At 49.9% G+C, this 17,648-nt stretch overlaps 1 protein-coding gene and 1 long non-coding RNA gene across 3 annotated transcripts; one reads left to right on the top strand and one right to left on the bottom strand.

Annotated features, from left to right (window-relative positions):
• Positions 1–67: 67 nt before the first annotated feature.
• CHCHD4 (coiled-coil-helix-coiled-coil-helix domain containing 4) lies at positions 68–6,725 on the top strand. Of its 2 annotated transcripts, none has more exons than XM_027522801.1 (3): positions 68–253; positions 4,884–4,982; positions 5,661–6,725. In XM_027522801.1, the coding sequence occupies exons 1-3, from the start codon at positions 232–234 to the stop codon at positions 5,954–5,956; spliced, it is 417 nt and encodes a 138-aa protein (XP_027378602.1). In that variant the 5' UTR covers positions 68–231; the 3' UTR covers positions 5,957–6,725. The 2 variants fall into 2 exon arrangements, with proteins under 2 accessions (XP_027378602.1, XP_027378603.1); XM_027522802.1 differs by lacking the exon at positions 68–253 and adding an exon at positions 662–1,141.
• A 3,168-nt stretch (positions 6,726–9,893) lies between these two features.
• Positions 9,894–10,885, bottom strand: LOC113880555. The gene is made up of 2 exons (XR_003507767.1): positions 10,589–10,885; positions 9,894–10,223 (listed from the first exon to the last, which is right to left on the bottom strand). It is a non-coding gene; the product is annotated as an uncharacterized LOC113880555 (long non-coding RNA).
• Positions 10,886–17,648: the final 6,763 nt, after the last annotated feature.

Below are 17,648 nucleotides of genomic sequence, written 5' to 3'. Positions count from 1 at the left end.
CTGGGAAATGTAGTTCCTACTGCCTGGGGCGTGGCCGCGAGGCGCGCAGCCTGCCGGGAAATGTAGTTATCGGCTGAGAGCGCCGAACTGGAAGCGCCGAGGCAGGCGCGCGGCGGGCAGGCCTGGGGGGCGGGCCCGTGCGGGCCTCCGAGCCGCCCTCCCCGCCGCGGAGAGGTCACGGCGTGAGGCCGCCGCCGCGATCGCCGCGAGGTCGGAGCGCCGGGCTGCATCATGGCCTACTGCCGGCAGGAAGGTAGGAGGGCGGGCTGCGTGGAGACGGCCTCCGAGGCCCTGCAGGGGACACGCGGTCCGTGCAGCGCCCCCACTGAGGGCGCGGGGCACAAGTTCTCGGGAGGAGGGTGCGGGTTGGCGGCGGGGTCGCCAGCCCCACTTTTCGGATGAGAAAACCGAGGCCCGCGGAGGAGCAAGGCCGTCCCGGGTCGCCGAGAGACTCGAACCTGGACCTCGGAGGGAACAGCACGTGGGGAGACTCGTAAACTAGGCCCGGGGGTTAGGGCGGCACGAGTGCGCTGCCTGAGGCTGGTAACGGGAAATGTGCTGATTACTAATTATGTTGCTACGCCGCTCGCCACACACCACGTGTTCCCGTTTGCACCGCCTCTAACTGTCCCGGAAGGTCGCCCCTCGGTGGGCGCGACGCTGGCGGTGGGAGTGCCGCCGGCGGGCACGGACCAGGCCCTGCGCCAGGAGCCTTGAGTGGCCTGTCTCGCAGCGACTTTACTAAGTCAAGCCCTGCTCTTAACCCAAAGTAAACCAAGACCCCAGAGGTGACTTGCTTGAGCCACGCGGCCGGCTACTCGCGGAGCTGGGGTTGGAGCCCCGCGGTCTGATTCCAGAGCTTCCCCGTCTGGTGCCCAGTGGACTCCAGGGAGCCCTCCGCTGGGAAGACATCCCGCAGAGAAAAACAAAAGTTGGTCCCCGCTTGCCAAAAGTTGGTCCCCGCTTGCGGTCTCTCACCTAGGAAGTCTCCAGGCCGCGGTCCGAGTGTCTCCCCGCGCAACCACGAACTGTCCCTGAGCTGACACCCAAACCCTCCAGGCCCAGTTGTCCAGTCTTGTAAAATGAGAAGTTAGTCTTCATTCATTCCGCAGATATTCATGAAGCACCTTCGCCATGTCAGGTGAGGGGGAGGGAGGATATCTGAGACTATGAAGTTACAGAGAGAAGTGGAACTCCCTGGAAATTCTCTAGTGAATACTCCAGCTCCCTCAGTTATTTCAGGAAATCCTGAGCCCAGAGATGGAGGTGACCTGCCCAAGGTCATGTTTCAATTAGGAGAAGCGTGTCAAGCTTCAGCTCACAACTCAATTTAAAATGCTAAGCCTTTTTGCCAGTGGCCTTCCCTGGTGGTTCAGATGCCAATGCGGGAGACTGGAGTTCGATCCCTGGGTGGGGAAGATCCCCTGGAAGAGGAAAGTGAAAGTGGCTCAGTCCTATCTGACTCTTTGTGACCCCAGGGAGTATACAGTCCATGGAATTCTAATAAATGGCAACCCACTCCAGCGTTCTTGCCTGGAAAATGCCATGGACAGAGCAGCAGTCCATGGGGTTGCAAAACAAAGAGTTGGACACGACTGAGCGACCACGCAACAATTTCCCAGTACCCCATTCTGCCTCTGGAACCCTCCTTCCCTGGGTCGCAAAGCCATAATGCTCAGTGATGTCTCTGAGAAGTAGTTTCCATTGACTGATATTGAACTCTGCCATGAGCAGAAGTCCTCTGCCCTCACCAGTTTGTTAGAGAGTAGGTCTCTAGTTTTTTATTTCATTGTCCTGAGTCTAATGTACTCCTTTATGTAGCAGATTTTTTTTAGTCTTTTGAGTATAATGAGGCTATAATCCTCATTCTTGTGGGTTTCTAGGAGTCACATGTTATCTGGGAAGCAGAGGTAAGTGTTCAGACCCATATCTTTTCCTGGATCAAAGATCTCTTTCTTTCTTTGGGGATAAGAATTAAAAGCACTCACTTTAGGCCTTGCCTAGTTTTTATCTATCCAGGCCACTGTCCCCTCAGTGCCGAACTTCTTGTTTTGCTATCCATGGCTTCTTTATGCTTCCCATGGGACTTAGAGAACTGATCCCAGCTCCTTCCTGATTAAGGCCTATGTGACTGAGGCCTGACCTGGCTCCTGCTGGTCTCTACGCACCAGTCACTGTGCAGCCAGGCTGGCCTCTGGCTATTGCCTTTGCCTGGTGCATCCCTCCCCCAGCTCTTCTCACGGCTGCTTCCTCATCCTTTAAGATTCAATGCAGATGCCACCTCCTCAGTGAGGTCTTCCTTGGCCTGTGCGTCTTCCACATCCTAAACTCTCTGAAATACCTGGTGTATTTTTGTCCTCTTTCGGCTTGTTTGCGTTGCAGCAGGCTGAGAGCATTAGATGGGCCGTGTCCCCGCAGCATTACCCAGTGAACCGGTACACAAGGGAATCACTTGCCCATGCACTTGACTTCAGGGGTCCGCCCCCTGCCTTGGGGTCAGAGGCCGAAGCTGGTCATTCAAGGTGTTAGGCAGCATGGACTCAGGCTGGCTCCCTGGCCCAGGGCCACACTGCTCCTGTCTTTGTTCCCCCTTTTCTAATGCTGGTGCTGCTCTTTCCTGTTCCGTCAGCAAACAGTTACTGAGCACCTGTGATGTGCCAGCCCTGATCACATGGCAGAGGCAGCTGGCACAGGTGGGTAGTCTGCCTTGTGGCCTGGTGGAGGCAGTGGAGGGGGCAGGTTGGATGTTGCAAGAGATGATGTGTTCTAGGGGAAACGAGACCACCCAAACAAGGTTTGATTTTGTTCCCTGTAACCTACTTCATGGTGAGAGCCATCTGTCCTCCATACTCAGCTGGGCCTGGGATCTTCATGTCTGAATTCAGAGTTCATTTCCCCATTCACTTTTCCAACAAATACTGATTACTCACTATGTCTCGGGCACTGTACTAGGCTCTGAGGTACTGCAGTGAATGGAACAGATACATCCTTGCCCCTGAGAGCTGACATTTCAGTCGGGGAGATGGATGGTAAACAGATATGTAATTGTGGGTGAGAGAAGGCGGGTTAAGGGCAATGGGGAGAGATGAAGGAAGATGCCATCTGAGCAGGAGGTCTGAAGTCAGGGAGAGGTGGCTGTGAGGTATCTGAATACGCTCCTGGACGACAGAACGGCCTGGCAGGTCCCCGAGGTAGGCGTGTGCTCAGCGTCTTCGGGTAGAAGCAAGGAGACGCTGAATGGAGGGAGCGGGGGTGGGGGTGGCGTCCTACAGGTGAGGGATGCGGGTCTTTCTGGATGGACTTGAAGGCAGAGCCCGCCGGGCGGATGAGGGAGGTGGAGAGAAGGACGGCAGTCAGTGTGACTGCATAGAGTACAGCTGCGGATCCGGGCGTCGGCGTGTCTCTCCGCTCTGTGCTTCCTCTGTCCTCAGCCAGCCCTGAGCTCCTGCTTTCAGAGCCTCCGGCGCCCTGACTCCCAGTCCTGCCAGGCTCTGGCTGGGGACTGCCCCTTCTGGGGACTCTGCGGGCACCTTTCTTCAGTCTTTCAGGGAAGAGCACGGCTCTACCCGTTTTCCCACTTCCAATCCTTACTGACATCTCCAGCCCCGTTCGCTCTTCACAGAGATGTTTGTCATTTGATGCCGCTGAAAGAGTTACTGTGTTTTGAGCAGAATTCCAGGTGCAAGTAGAAACCCAGTTCACCTCCTTGTTTTCCCGATGTCTCTTGATCCTTGCCCGAACCAGGGAGAGAAGTGGGCTGAGCTGGGAGGTGCCTGAGCGCACACAGCTGTTGTGTGCTTATGCCCCGATTTGAACCCCAGTCTTGAGCCTCTGGGATGCTGATGGCACCAGGAGCCAGAGCCTCCCAAACTGGCCCTACCTCTCCCGCGCAGGGCCGCGCTCGCGCTCTTCCTGCAGATGGTGTCGAGCCCTGACTGTCAACTGGTCTGTTCAGCCAGCATGGCCATCGAGCACCGGGGCTGGAGATATAAGATAAGTCACTGCCCAGGCTTGGACCCCTTGGCTCTGGGCCTAACACCAGCCTCCGCACTGGGCTGGGCCTGGCTGAGATCTTGGTAAACAAAACTGTCAGAGCGGAGCTGAGCAGTCGTGTCAGCTCATGTCTTCTGCTTAGCACAGCACTTCTGTGGACTGCTTTCGAGTGTTCTGAACTCTGGCCGGAATGACCGAGGTCTTTAGGTTCTTCAGCGTGCCCTGGCTGCCTGGCCTCAGGCCGTGTGGGACAAGCCGTCTTCTCTGAGGTCAAGTGTGGGGTGCTGGAGCGGGCCGTGGGCCTGTGTGTGTGGAGTGTCAGCCGTCATTGCTGTCACCCGCCTCTGAAATGGTGTACCGCCCCGCACCTTCCCTCTGTCTTCGCACTGCCCTCTCCTGCACGCCTCTCTGAGCTCCATACGGTCACCCTGGCGCTCTTCGCAAGCCTCTGCCGGAGGAGCCTGGCGGGCGGAGTGTCATCTGAGGGCGCCTGCTGGCAGGTCCCTCGGGGCCTGGACGAGGTGCTCCCAGGCCACGGGAATGAACAAAGCTGTGGAGCCATGGGAGTTCAGAGCAGGGCAAGACCGCCTGTTAGACATCATCAGACTCGGGGGCTGAGAGCAGCTGCAGTTGAGGGGTTGGGGCGTCTCGTCTCCACCGAGGATGCGCAGTGGCACCAAGACGTGCTGTCTCCCTCTCCCCACTCCAGCCACAGGCTCACGGTGTGCTGGTGCCGCTGGACTGTCCCCCAGGTCGGCAGCGGGTCCCCGGGGGAGCGCATCAGGGTTTCAGAGGGGACAAGCTTCACACAAGGCTTCCGTGGCTGCTTGGGTTCAGGCTGAGCCACAGCTCCTGGTGAAACATGGCTCCCTCTGTTCTCCAAACTCTAGGGAAGGATCGAATCATATTTGTGACCAAAGAAGACCATGAGACTCCAAGCAACGCAGAGCTGGTGGCCGACGACCCCAATGATCCATACGAGGAGCATGGTGAGCGTGGGGGCCGGGGTCGGAGGGTGGTAGTCCGATGTTCCTGGCCGCAGCTGGGTGTTCACCTCGGCCAGCACTGCTCCCAGGACACGAGTGCGTCTCCCTCAGGTGGGAGGGGCTGTGCGCTGACCAGGCCATCAGGCCAAACCTAGGAGTTGCTTCTGAGTTTTGAACAGTTTTCCACTTTGACAAAATGGAGGAGCCTCAGTGCTCTGACACGCCCAGCGCCCCTTGGACACCATCCAGCCTCGCTTTTTCCAGTCCTCGCACTGTGCTGAGAGCAGCTGAGGAACAGGAGGGGCTTGAAGGGAGGGCGTGGGGGGTCCTGACCGTCCATGTGGAAGGGGGAGGCCAGGACTCCTCCTTCAAGCCTTTGGACTAAACAATTTCCCCTGTGTAGTCCTGAGCACAGGCACGGCCACAGCCCTAAGGGGTGGCTTAGCACATCCAGTGGAGCTGCACCTGGAGAAAGTCGTCCATGGTGACTTCTCTTCAGCTGAGCCGAGAACGCTCGGTGGGTTTCTGCCGGGAGTTTAAACCCCATCCCGAGGGGGAAGCAGGGCCACCAGCCGGTGCCAGCCAGGCAGCAGTTTGTCTTACCATTATTCCTGTGAGGCCCAGCCTTGGGTTTGCTTTTTATGAAACCTGTCTCACTTCCTTGCCCATCTTCCGTCCCAGGACTGATCCTGCCAAACGGAGACATCAACTGGAACTGCCCGTGCCTTGGGGGGATGGCCAGTGGCCCGTGCGGGGAACAGTTCAAGGCGGCCTTTTCCTGCTTCCACTACAGCAAGGAGGATGTCAAGGGGTCGGACTGTGTGGACCAGTTCCGGGCCATGCAGGAGTGCATGCAGAAGTACCCAGACCTGTACCCCCAGGAGGAGGAGGAGGAGGAGGAGGAGCAGCCAGCAGACCCCTTACCGGAAGCTGCCTCCGAGGCCAGCGCAACCAAAGAGGCGGCGGCGTCGAGCTAATGACGGCCGGGGCCCTGGGCTCCAGCCGCCTTCAGAGCCCAGATGAACCTCTCCAAGAAAGTGTCTTTTCCCTCCGTTGTTCTGTGCACTGTAATGTACAAAATAAGTTATTGTGCTGATCAGGGGTCTTGGCCCCTTGCCGTATTTACACTGAAAGATGGGGTTGTGTGTATGTGTGTCTCACATGAACCTGTCGGTGAATGTAGCTGCCACTTTTGAGTTCGCAGATTGTCCTGAATTTTGCCACTTGGAAATAACGTGCTGAATCATCTCAGCAACCAGAAGTCTCTGTCTGGGAGGGACTCTTGTGAGTGAGCTGATTTGTTTTGACTCTTTGTGTTCCTTTTAGTAGATTTTATACCCAGTTGGAAAGTGAAATAGAAACAAAACGTTTTCCCTTCAAATGCTGGGGTGGGGCCATTCCTTGTAAGCAGAGGTGAGTTGATCAGACCTCGAGTATTTGAGGAGGCGCTATGCTTCATTTCCGGTTCCTTCTGGTTTCCAGTTTTGCCTTGAGCTCCAGGTTTTCTGCAGTTAGAAAGCAGAGCTTTGGACCCTCTGAGTGAATCCCTTTGTAAGTGAAAAGAAAGGCTGATTTTTGATGTTCTTATTATTCCCAAAGCTCTGCTCTGGGACCGTGTTCACACTGGTTCTGTCTCAGCCTGTCCAGATGCAGTGCTCCTGAGAGGTGGGGACCTAATCATTACCAGAGTGGGAGGCAAGAGAGGACACAGTGTCAATTAAAAGGAAAACATGGTTTTTACCTGATTGTGAGTGTGTCCTCTGTTTTTACTAATTAAAAATATTTCTGATACAAGGAAATAGGAATTGTGAAAAACTCAATTGAAATTCTCTGAAGATACCGGTAGATCAGTTTGAGTCAAGTTTTCTGTGTTACACTCAAACAAAGCTCAGGTGATTTTGTCTGTGAGCAGATGCTGTCACATGGGCATTGCTGTCAACGTTTCTGTTGTATTTGTCAGAACTAAGTCACAGCCCACAGTGCCCAAGGGACATGGAGACACAGCACAGGAGGCTGCCTCTGACACCAGAGAGTAAGCCTGCAGGCCCAGCTCCGGGCGAGGGCACGGAAGCTGGAATGGCCGGGTTTGGAAGCCTTGACACCTGGAGAAGCCCTGGGACTTCTTTGAACTGCAGGCAGAGCCTTGCGCGTTTAACAGACATACCGGAAACATTTTGACCAAGACGTCACTGATCTGTGACCATGTCTTGGATCCCATGCATTCCATGCATTCAGGGAACCTCTACGGTCCATGTCCTAGGGACATGGGAAGGTGACCCATCTTGTCCCTAGCTGCATGAAGATACAGTCCAGCCAGGGGTCAGCATTTACTTAAAAGCAGAAAAGTAAGGAGAAAGGCAGATCCCGGGGGCTAGGACAAAATGGCCAGTAGACGGACCTGACCTCACCTTCTCTCATGAAAACACCAAGATCACAAAGAACCGCTGAACAACCTTCGACGAAAAAGGATGGTCTATGTCCAGAGAAAACGGAGCCACTACGAGACGCGAGGGAGGGGTGCGCTCACAACATAATCGAGCAGCACACCCACTGAGTAGGTGACCTACAGACGCAAAGAACATATTGCAGAGGTTCTCCCACAGGAGTCAGAGTTCTGAGAGCCTGGGGGTCTGGCAGTGGGAGGAGGAGCCCCAAGAACATTTGGCTTTGAGGGCCCTAAATCCCATGGACAGAGGAGCCTGATGGGCTGCAGTCCATGGGGTCGCTGAGGGTCGGACACGACTGAGTGACTTCACTTTCACTTTTCACTTTCATGCATTGGAGAAGGAAATGGCAACCCACTCCAGTGTTCTTGTCTGGAGGATCCCAGGGACGGGGGAGCCTGGTGGGCTGCAGTCTATGGGGTCGCACAGAGTCGGACATGACTGAAGTGACTTAGCAGCAGCAGCAGGGCTTGATCACAGGAACTCCATAGGACTGGAGGTAACAGATGCCACTCTTGGAGGGCACACACAAATCTGGTGCACACTGGGACCTGGGGGAAAAAACTGACTTCGTAGGAGCCTGGGCCAGACCTACCTGCTGGTCCCGGAGGGTCTTCTGGGAGGTGGGAGGTGGTGTGGCTCACTGCAGGGACAAGGACATTAGTGACACAGGTATTGGGGAGTACTCACTGGTGTGAGCTGCCCTGGAGATTTTGGCGCTGAGACCTAACCCCAACCATCAGACCTTAGGCTCAAGTGCTGGGTGGCCTCAGGCCAAACAACCAACAGAGTGGGATCGCAGCCGCAACCGGCAGCAGACAGATGCTTAAAGTCTTCCTGAGCCCTCAGCCACCTCTAAACGATCCTTGACGTGACCCTGTCCACCAGGGGGTCAAGACCCTGCTCTACCCACCAGTGGGCAAGCACCAGTCCCTCCCACCAGGAGGACTGCACAAGCCTCACTGACGAGCCTCACCCACCAGAGGGCAGACACGAGCAAGGGGAGCTACTGTCTTGCTGCTGCTGCAGGGAGAACGCAGATAAGGCGGCGGAGGAATAGGTGTCAGGTGAGAACAAGATAAAACCCCAGGAGAACGGCTAAAAAAGGGCTGATAGGCAATCTACCTGAAAGAGAAGTCAGAGTAATGATAGTAAAGATGATCTAAGATCTCACAAAAAGAATGGAAGCACAGACTAAGAAGATACATGAAATGTTTAACAATGAGCTAGAAGATTTAAAGAACAAACAATTGAACAATAACTGCAATGAAAAATACAGGAGCAGGAATCAATAGAACTAATGAGGCAGCAGAATGGATAAGTGAGCTGGAAGACAATAATGGAAATCACTGCTACGGAACAGAATAAAAAAATGAAATGACAGTTTAAGAGCCCTCTGGGACAACATTAAACGTACCAGTGTTCACATTATAGGGGTCCCAGAAGAAGAAGAGAGAGAGAACCTGAGAAAAAACTCAAAAAAAAAACCTCAAAACAGATAATAGCTAGAAACTTCCCTAACTGGGAAAGGAAATATTAGGGGAAGGAAATAGTCACCCAAGTCCAGGAAGTACAGATAATCCCAGGCAGGATAAACCTAAGGAGGAACACTCCAAGACACATAGTAATCAATTGCTATTAATAAAAATTAACGACAAAGAGAAAAATATTAAAAGCAACAAAGGAGAAAGAACATACAAGAGAATACTTATCAGGTTAACAACTGGTTTTTCAGCAGAAACTCAGGATAGAAGGGAGTGTTGTTGTTTACTTGCTCAGTTGTGTCCAATTTTGTGTGACCCCATGGACTGTAGCCGCCAGGCTCCTCTGTCCATGGGATTCTCCAGGCAAGAATACTGGAGTGGGTTGCCATTTCCTTCTCCAGGGGATCTTCCTGGCCCAGGGATCAAAACCCCATCTCCTGCATTGGCAGGCAGATTCTTTTTTGCTGCTGCTGCTAAGCCGCTTCAGTCGTGTCCGACTCTGTGCAACCCCATAGACAGCAGCCCACCAGGCTCCCCTGTCCCTGGGACTCTCCAGGCAAGAACACTGGAGTGGGTTGCCATTTCTTTCTCCAATGCATGAAAGTGAAAAGTGAAAGTGAAGTCACTCAGTCGTGTCCGACTCTTCGAGACCCCATGGACTGCAGCCCACCAGGCTCCTCTGTCCATGGGATTTTCCAGGCAAGAGGACTGGAGTGGGGTGCCATTGCCTTCTCCTCTTTCCCGCTGAGCTACCAGGGAAATCCAATAGAAGGGAGTGGCATAATATATTTAAAGTGATGAAAGGGAAAAACCTACAACCAAGAATACTCTACCCAATAAAACTCCTGTTCAGATTTGATAGAGAAATCAAAAGTTTATACAGAAAAGCAAAAGCTAAGAGAACTCAGCAACAGCAAACCAGCTTTACAACAACTGGTTTCTGGAGAACGGCAGCTCAAGACCAGCTCACTTGGAGGTGCCAGTTGCCCAGTGGTTTGTGTCGGTTTTATTTTGTGACATAGGCAAGTACCCCAGCCAGGCTTTTTAGCAGGACACTGGATTTTAAGTCCTCAGGAAGTTATGTGACTGCACACATCTTAACTTAGTAATATTTTAGTAACCCGTATTGTCTCACATGATTAGAAACTATAGACCTCATGTAAAATAAAAGGTTCCTCACTGACCTGGAAGAACCAAAGAAAAGTCATGCGTGCCTGGATGGTTTCACCAATAACTTTCATGATCCGCTGGGTGTGAAGAGCTGCTGGAAGACAGCTGTCAGGGGGCTAAGCAGACAGACTTCCTCCTTTGCTCATCTGAACAGCAGAGAAAGGGGACACTCAGTTCATCGAAACAGGGCAGGAAGAAAACAGAGCCGGGGCCCCCATGAATTGGTACCTGAATCATTCTACTTTCCTACACGTCTGAAACTTTCCATGGAAAAAGTTAGAAAGGCATAGGCTAAGCAACACTGTTTAACCATGCTGGTGCAGGTTCAGGGCCACATTGCTCCATCCCACACGGTGGCTGCCTGAGCTCAGCTATAATTAACACTCCAAGCTTCAAATCAAGGCTGATGGGAAAGTTGTTTAAAAAGATACTGATCGGGTTGACGTCCCTTTAGTCCCCATTCCTGCCCTCTGCGTCTTCAGATATAATTTAGGCTCTCTTTCCAATCTACCTTTTTATGATATGTTTGGAATTTTTTTTGGCTGTGCTGGGTCTTCATCGCTGCACATGGGCTTTCTCTAGCTGCGGCAAGCGGGGGCTACTCTTTGCTGTGGCGCGAGGGCTTCTTGTCGTGGAGGCTTCTCTCGTTGCGGAGCACAGGCTCAAGGCACACAGGCTCTGGCAGGTCAGCGCGTGGGCTCAGTGGTTTGCAGGGCCGGGGCTCTGGAGAGGTGGCTCAGTAGTTGTGACACACGGGCTTAGTTGCTCCGTGGTATGCGGGATCTTCCCAGACCAGGGATCGATTGGCAAGCAGCTCTTAACCACTGGACCACCAGGGAAGTCCCTAAAAAGCTGTGGAAAAATAAACATAACATAAAGTTTGTCATTTTAACCTTTTTCAAGCCTGTGGCATTAAATCCATTCACATTGTGTAGCCAACATCATTATTCATCTCCAGGACCGTTTCATTTTCCCAAACTGAAACCCTGTCCCCATTAAACACCAGCTCCTCTCCTTGCCCCTCCCACTGTCTGTGACTATGACTTTGACTCCTCTAGGGACCTCACATGAGTGGGGTCAAACGTAATGTTTGTCTTTCTGTGACTGGCTTATCTCACTTGGCATGATGTCCTCCAGGTCCATCCACATTGTCGCATGGACATTTGGGCTGCTCCCGCCTTTTGGCTTCTGTGAATAGTGGTGCTGTGACATGGCTGTACACCTTCCAATGTATTTTTAACACATCTGTCACCAATACTACATTTTAAAAAATTTGACACTAACACACTAGACACAATCAATGTCTTATAGCCAACTTTTGTCATTCACATTATTTCTAAAGTGTGTGTACTGCTAGGTCATTTTGAGTAACATATGGCATTCTTCGGGTCTTCTCTGGTGGCTCAGTTGGTAAAGAATCTGCCTGCAGTGCAGGAGACCTGGGTTCAATTCCAGGGTCGGGAAGATCCCCTTGGGAAGGATATGGCAACCCGCTCCAGGATTCTGGCCTGGGAAATCCCATGGACAGAGTAGCCTGGTGGGCTACAGCCCGTGGGGCCGTAAAGAGTGGAATATGGCTGAGTGACTAACACTCTGACTTTTGATGGCATTCTTATAACATAAGGTAAGTATATCTTATCAAAATCTTAATATATCTCTTAAACTTTTATGCATTTATTCTCTCGATGGCTTTAGATGGTTTCTAACTTATTTCTGACCTGTTGAAGGTCATGCTGGTGGGGACACCTTTGTACAGCCTCTCTGTGCACAGATGCCTCTCCAGAGACAGAACTACTCAGTTGTAGAATGGACACACTCCCATTTTATTTGATTTTCTGAATTTCCCTATAAAGTCGCTCTGTCAATTTATATGGTCAGATATTTGGAACCAAGAAGGGAGGAGTCTCCATTATGATGACACCATTATGGTGACTCCCCCTTATCTGAAATTTCACTTTTTGCTTTTAGTTACCACTGTCAATCTCAGTCCAAAAATATTACATTAAAAAATTCCAGAAATAAAAAACTCATTCTTAAGTTTTAAGTTGTGCACAGTTCTGAATAGCATGATGAAATTTTGCACCATCCTGTTCCCTTCTGCCCAGAACGTGAATCATTCCTTTGCCCAGCACATCCATGCTGGCTACCTAGCAGTCTCCATTATCAGATCCACGGTATCACAATGTTTGTGTTCAAGTAACCCTTAGATCAGAGAAGGTGACGGCACCCCACTCCAGTCCTCTTCCCTGGAAAATCCCATGGACGGAGGAGCCTGGTAGGCTGCAGTCCATGGGGTCGCGAAGAGTTGGACACGACTGAGCGACTTCACTTTCACTTTTCACTTTCATGCATTGGAGAAGGAAATGGCAACCCACTCCAGTGTTCTTACCTGAAGAATCCCAGGGACGGGGGAGCCTGGTGGGCTGCCGTCTATGGGGTCGCACAGAGTCAAACACGACTGAAACAACTTAGCAGCAGCAGCAGCAGCAGCAGCTACCCTTATATAATACTTAACAATGTCCCCAAAGTGCAAGAGTACTGATACTCTGGCAAATTGGATATTCTCTTACTATGTCTAATTTATAAATTTAACATCTTCATAGTTATGTTTGTATAGGAAAAAGCATAGTATAGGTAGGGAATAGTACCATTCATGGTTTGAGGCATCCACTGGGGGTCTTGGCATATATCTTTCCCCACCCACTTAAAACTGGGACTACTGAGTCATTTTCTTCTCCTTCAAAATCACTTAATGGAAAATATGCTTAATTTGCCGATTTATATACCCCAAATTTGAAATCTGTGATCATTCAATGACTGGATTAAAATTCTACTTAACTAATATTTTGGGATAAAAGTTCTCAATGAGAACATCATCACTTAAAATTTGGGAGGAAGGAACAGTGAAAAATCCTTTAGAAGATAAACTATTATTGAGCAAGAGATAAAATAAGCTTGTCTAAACTATGATAAATTTTCTTATTTATTACAGAAAATTCAGTGAGACTACAACAAAGAAATTTCTTATTTCTAGAGGCTTTAATAAATTTAATGTAATGAAATCTTTTAAAATAGTATCTGGAGTTAAACTCAATATCCTCTCCTCCATGATTATAAGTTAGTAAAGAATAACTCTAAAGTTAACAGATCACCTAAGAGAAGACGCTGTATGTATGTATGCTCAGTCACCCAGTCATGTCTGACTCTTTGCAACCCCATGAACTGTAGCCCACCAGGCTCCTCTGTCCATGGGGTTTTACAGGCAAGAATACTGGAGTGGAGTGCCCTTCTCTTCTCCAGGGAATCTTCCCAACCCAGGGATCGAACCTGAGTCTCTTGCATCTCCTGCATTGGCAGGAGGATTTTTTTACCACTAGCACCAGCTGGGAAGCCCCAGATATCAAGGAAAAATTTCCCCAAGGACATATAAAGTGTAGTTAGATAAATGGACCCCTGTACTTACCTATGATCATATCCCTATGCTGAGCCATGAAAAACACCACGCTTTATTTTATCCACAAATTTAAACTTAATCTGCCATTTTAGCATCTCCTTACATCCTGGGATGTTTAAAAAAAGCTTAATATGTACCTGGCCTAAGTTTAAAAAAATATCTACGTGGTAGTGAAAAGGCTTTCCCAGTAACTCAATCGGTAAAGAATCTGCCTGCAGTGCTGGAAACCCAGGTTTGATTCCATGGTCAGGAAGATCCCCTGGAGAAGGCAATGGCAACCCACTCCAGTATTCTTGCCTGGAAAATCTCATGGACAGAAAAGCCTGGTGGGCTACAGTCCAAGGGGTTCCAAAGAGTTGGACATGACTTAGCAACTAAACCAGTGAAAAGGAAGGTGAAATCATTCTAATATAGAGTAGCCAAAAACATTTTATGAGAATGCAATGTCAGTTTCATGGAAATACATTCTATACAGAAAATCAGATTACATTAATAGCATTTTTAATATTCAGGTTTCTCTCTGAACTTGTGAATTACCAAAACAGGATATGAAAAGTTTTAAGTCGTAGAAATGAATGTAAGCCTAGGAATTCCTGGCTTTTTGAGATGGTTTTACTTATGTAAGCCTTTATTCAAGAAGAGTCACTCATCTAAGACAAGCTTCACTAAATACTAATGCTATCAAAGTTCAAAGACATTCTGTGGTGCATTTAGAGATAAACACCTATGTCCAGGTTCTGATTCAGTGAAAGTCAGAATTCAGGATGCCTCCTCTGCTTCCTCTTCCATTTAGATTTTCCAAATCTGAAAAATCAAGAGAGACTCAGCTGGATCTCTCTGTGTTGAGGCTGCCGGGTGTGCTTATATGGAAAGATGGCTTTAGCTCATCTCTTCACAGACCGGTAATCTTGCTGTTGCATCAAAAGTCTGACAGTACCTGTCATGTCACAGGGAAAGAGGGAGTCCCCAAAGTAAAAGACGTCTTTTATCCTCAGAAAATGATAAAGAAGTAACATGTGGATGAAAACTTTTTTGTGTATAGTTCTCAGTTTCCAAGGCCATATGAATCTGGGTTTTTTATCAGGTGCCAATCATGGAATATTCTCCAGTAAGTGATTTTAGACCCTGAGGCATCGCAAGGTTCGTGGACAGCTGCAAAGGGAGTGAGCAGTGCTGGCTGCTACCACCCAGCAGAGCAATCCCAGCCCCAGACTCCAGGCGGATTCCACGGAGGCACAGCCTCCATGAAGCATTGTTGCTGAAAGGGTTTGCTGCTGCTAAGTCACTTCAGTCATGTCCGACTCTGTGCGACCCCATGGACGGCAGCCTACCAGGCTCCTCCATCCATGGGATTTTCCAGGCAAGAGTACTGGAGTAGGGTGCCATTGCCTTCTCCGGCTGAAAGGGTTTAACTTGATCCAATTAAGGGTTTAGCTAGAGCTTTAATTGTTTTACCTTCTTCCAGAAGATAAAGGAGGTTGATTATGGTAATTAGCTGATATATTCTCATTATTAAAGAGAAAAACCATTATAGAAACTACATCAGCCAACTTTGTTCTTTGAAAGAAATTCACCAGCTCCTGGAGACTCCAAATTAGCCCACAGTGGGTATGACAACACTGGATGCCAGTCACCCGAGACTCTCCCTACCAGCATAGTCGCAGCATAAGACAGCATCTTTACTTCCCTGGTGGCTCAGCTGGTAAGGAATCCGCCTGCAATGCAGGAGACCTGGGTTCGATCCCTGGGTTGGGAAGATTTCCTGGAGAAGGGACAGGCTACCCAGTCCAGTATTCTGGCCTGGAGAAGTCCATGGACTGTATAGTGCATGGGGTCACAACGAGTCGGACACGACTGAGCGACTTTCACTTACCTGTTAACACTGGCAAAAAAACGTAAGGGAAGCTAGTGGCTAGTCCACCTCCCCAGGTAGTGCAGCGGTGAAGAGCCCTCCTGCCAATGCAGAGACTCGGGTTCCATTCCATGGTCAGGAAGATCCCCTGGAGGAAGAAATGGCAACCCACTCCAGTATTGTTGCCTGGGAAATCCTATGGACAGAGGATTCTGGCGAGCTACATACAGTCCATGGGGCTGCAAAGAGACAGACACTGAAAGTGAAAGTGAAGTCACTCAGTCGTGTCTGACTCTTTGCAACCCCATGGACTATAGCCTACCAGGCTCCTCTCCTCCATCCATGGGATTTTCCAGGCAAGAGTGCTGGAGTGGATTGCCATTTCCTTCTCTAGGGGATCTTCCCGACCCAGGAATCAAACCCAGGTCTCCTGCATTGGAGGCAGACGCTTTACTGTCTGAGCCACCAGGGAAGCCAGACAGACACTACTTAGACTAAAACTAGAGTGTAAACTGTAAAAATGGATTTGGTTGACTTGATGATTGGAAAGGACCAGCAAGACCTCAAAGGGAAACTAAAAGGAAGGCAGAGTTTGTGCAGGTAACCAAGGCTCTATACAGTCACCTGTGTTCACTGGGCAAGAGCTGGTCCTCAAGTTGTGTGTGACCAAGCCGGGAATTCTCCTAAATCTGCTATATTTAATATATGTTATCTTTTATTGAGATATAATTGACATATAACATTAGGTTGCACTTCCCTGGTGGCTCAGTGGTTAAGAATATGCCTGCAGTGAAGGAGCAGTGAAGTGTGTCTCCTGTCCAGGAGACACAGGTTCAATCCCTGGGTCAGGAAAATCCCCAGGAGGAGGGCATGGCAACACACTCCTGTGTTGTTGCCTGAAGAATCCCATGGAGAGAGGAGTCTGGTGGGCTACAGTCCATGGGGTCGCAAAGAGCTGGACACGACTGAGTGACTGAGCACGCATACATGCAACATTATGTTCGTTTCAGGTGTACAACACAAGGACTTGAGATACGCATATACTGTGAAATGATCGCCACAGTAAGTTAACACCCATACCCATAATTGTTACACATTTTTTTCTCGTGATTTTAAGTTTTAAGATCTACTCTCAGCAACTGTCATCAAACACGTAATACAGTATTATTAACCACAGTCACCGCATGTTGGGGGCCAGAGTGAGGTACTCCGCCCGTGACAAAGGTCATGAGGAAGGAGGCTCAACATACGCAAAGGCGGGATCGAGCCTCAGGAGTCCCCCTGGAACTCCTCGAGCATCTACCCCCATAACCAGAGCCTGCCTACTTTACTACTTTGTGCTCTCACCTACATCTCTGACTTTACGGGGGGCTGTCCCCCACCACCTCTTTCGGAGAAGGAGTTAACCTAGAGCTCCAGTTAATAATAATTCCTGGGCATGATAAGAGTGTTTTAACCTACAAACTCCTCTGAAGGTTCTCTAGCCTGCCTGACAGGCTTGTCCGGCCACATGTGATTGCTCACAGCCTCCCAACCGTGAGAGGCACGAGATGCTTTAAACCTTCTAAAAACAGGTTCCTTAGAAAAGTTAGAAAACTATAAGTATAATGGGCTGATTAGAAACTGTATTGGTGAAGGGTTTTTCATTTGTTGAGCCAATGTTTGTTGCTAAGTCTCCACATCCCCTGCCCTTACACACATTAATGAATATATAGAAGAAATAAGTATTAACTTTTGATATTAATCACGTTAGACCTTAGGCTAAGTAAATTCTTTCCTTAACTAAAACCCACTACACCCTCACCCTGTAGGAATGTAACTTTATTTGGGTGGCGTCTGTTTTGAGAATAATCAGCCCTGGAGAAATAAGTGTCCTGGTTGACTGACCGCTGTCACAAGGAGAGGGTCGTAAATTGTCAGCAGGCCCCCCGGCCAGAAGATGATGTAACACCCCTAAGACCTCTGTATACATTTGTATGAAGCACCTGACTTTGATAAAAGTCAGGACTGCTGACCCCGCGTGACTTTTGCATAACATCTCAGTGTATAAAAGTAGACCATGGAAAATAAAGAATTGGGATCAGTTTCTCGAAATACTGGTCTCCCCGTGTCGCGCTCTCTCTCACTCTGGTTGAGTCTCCATCTGGAGCGAGGAACCCGCCATGCTTACTAATTATGCCTGGGCTTCTAAGATCCAACCGGAGAGGCCTCAGTGTCTCCTCTCCTTCGGGAGAACGGAAGGACGCCTGCGGCCTACGTAAGTGG

Source organism: Bos indicus x Bos taurus, chromosome 22, assembly GCF_003369695.1.
Source record: "Bos indicus x Bos taurus breed Angus x Brahman F1 hybrid chromosome 22, Bos_hybrid_MaternalHap_v2.0, whole genome shotgun sequence".
Classification (NCBI taxonomy): Eukaryota; Metazoa; Chordata; class Mammalia; order Artiodactyla; family Bovidae; genus Bos; species Bos indicus x Bos taurus.
This window is presented reverse-complemented; position numbering and strand designations above follow the sequence as displayed.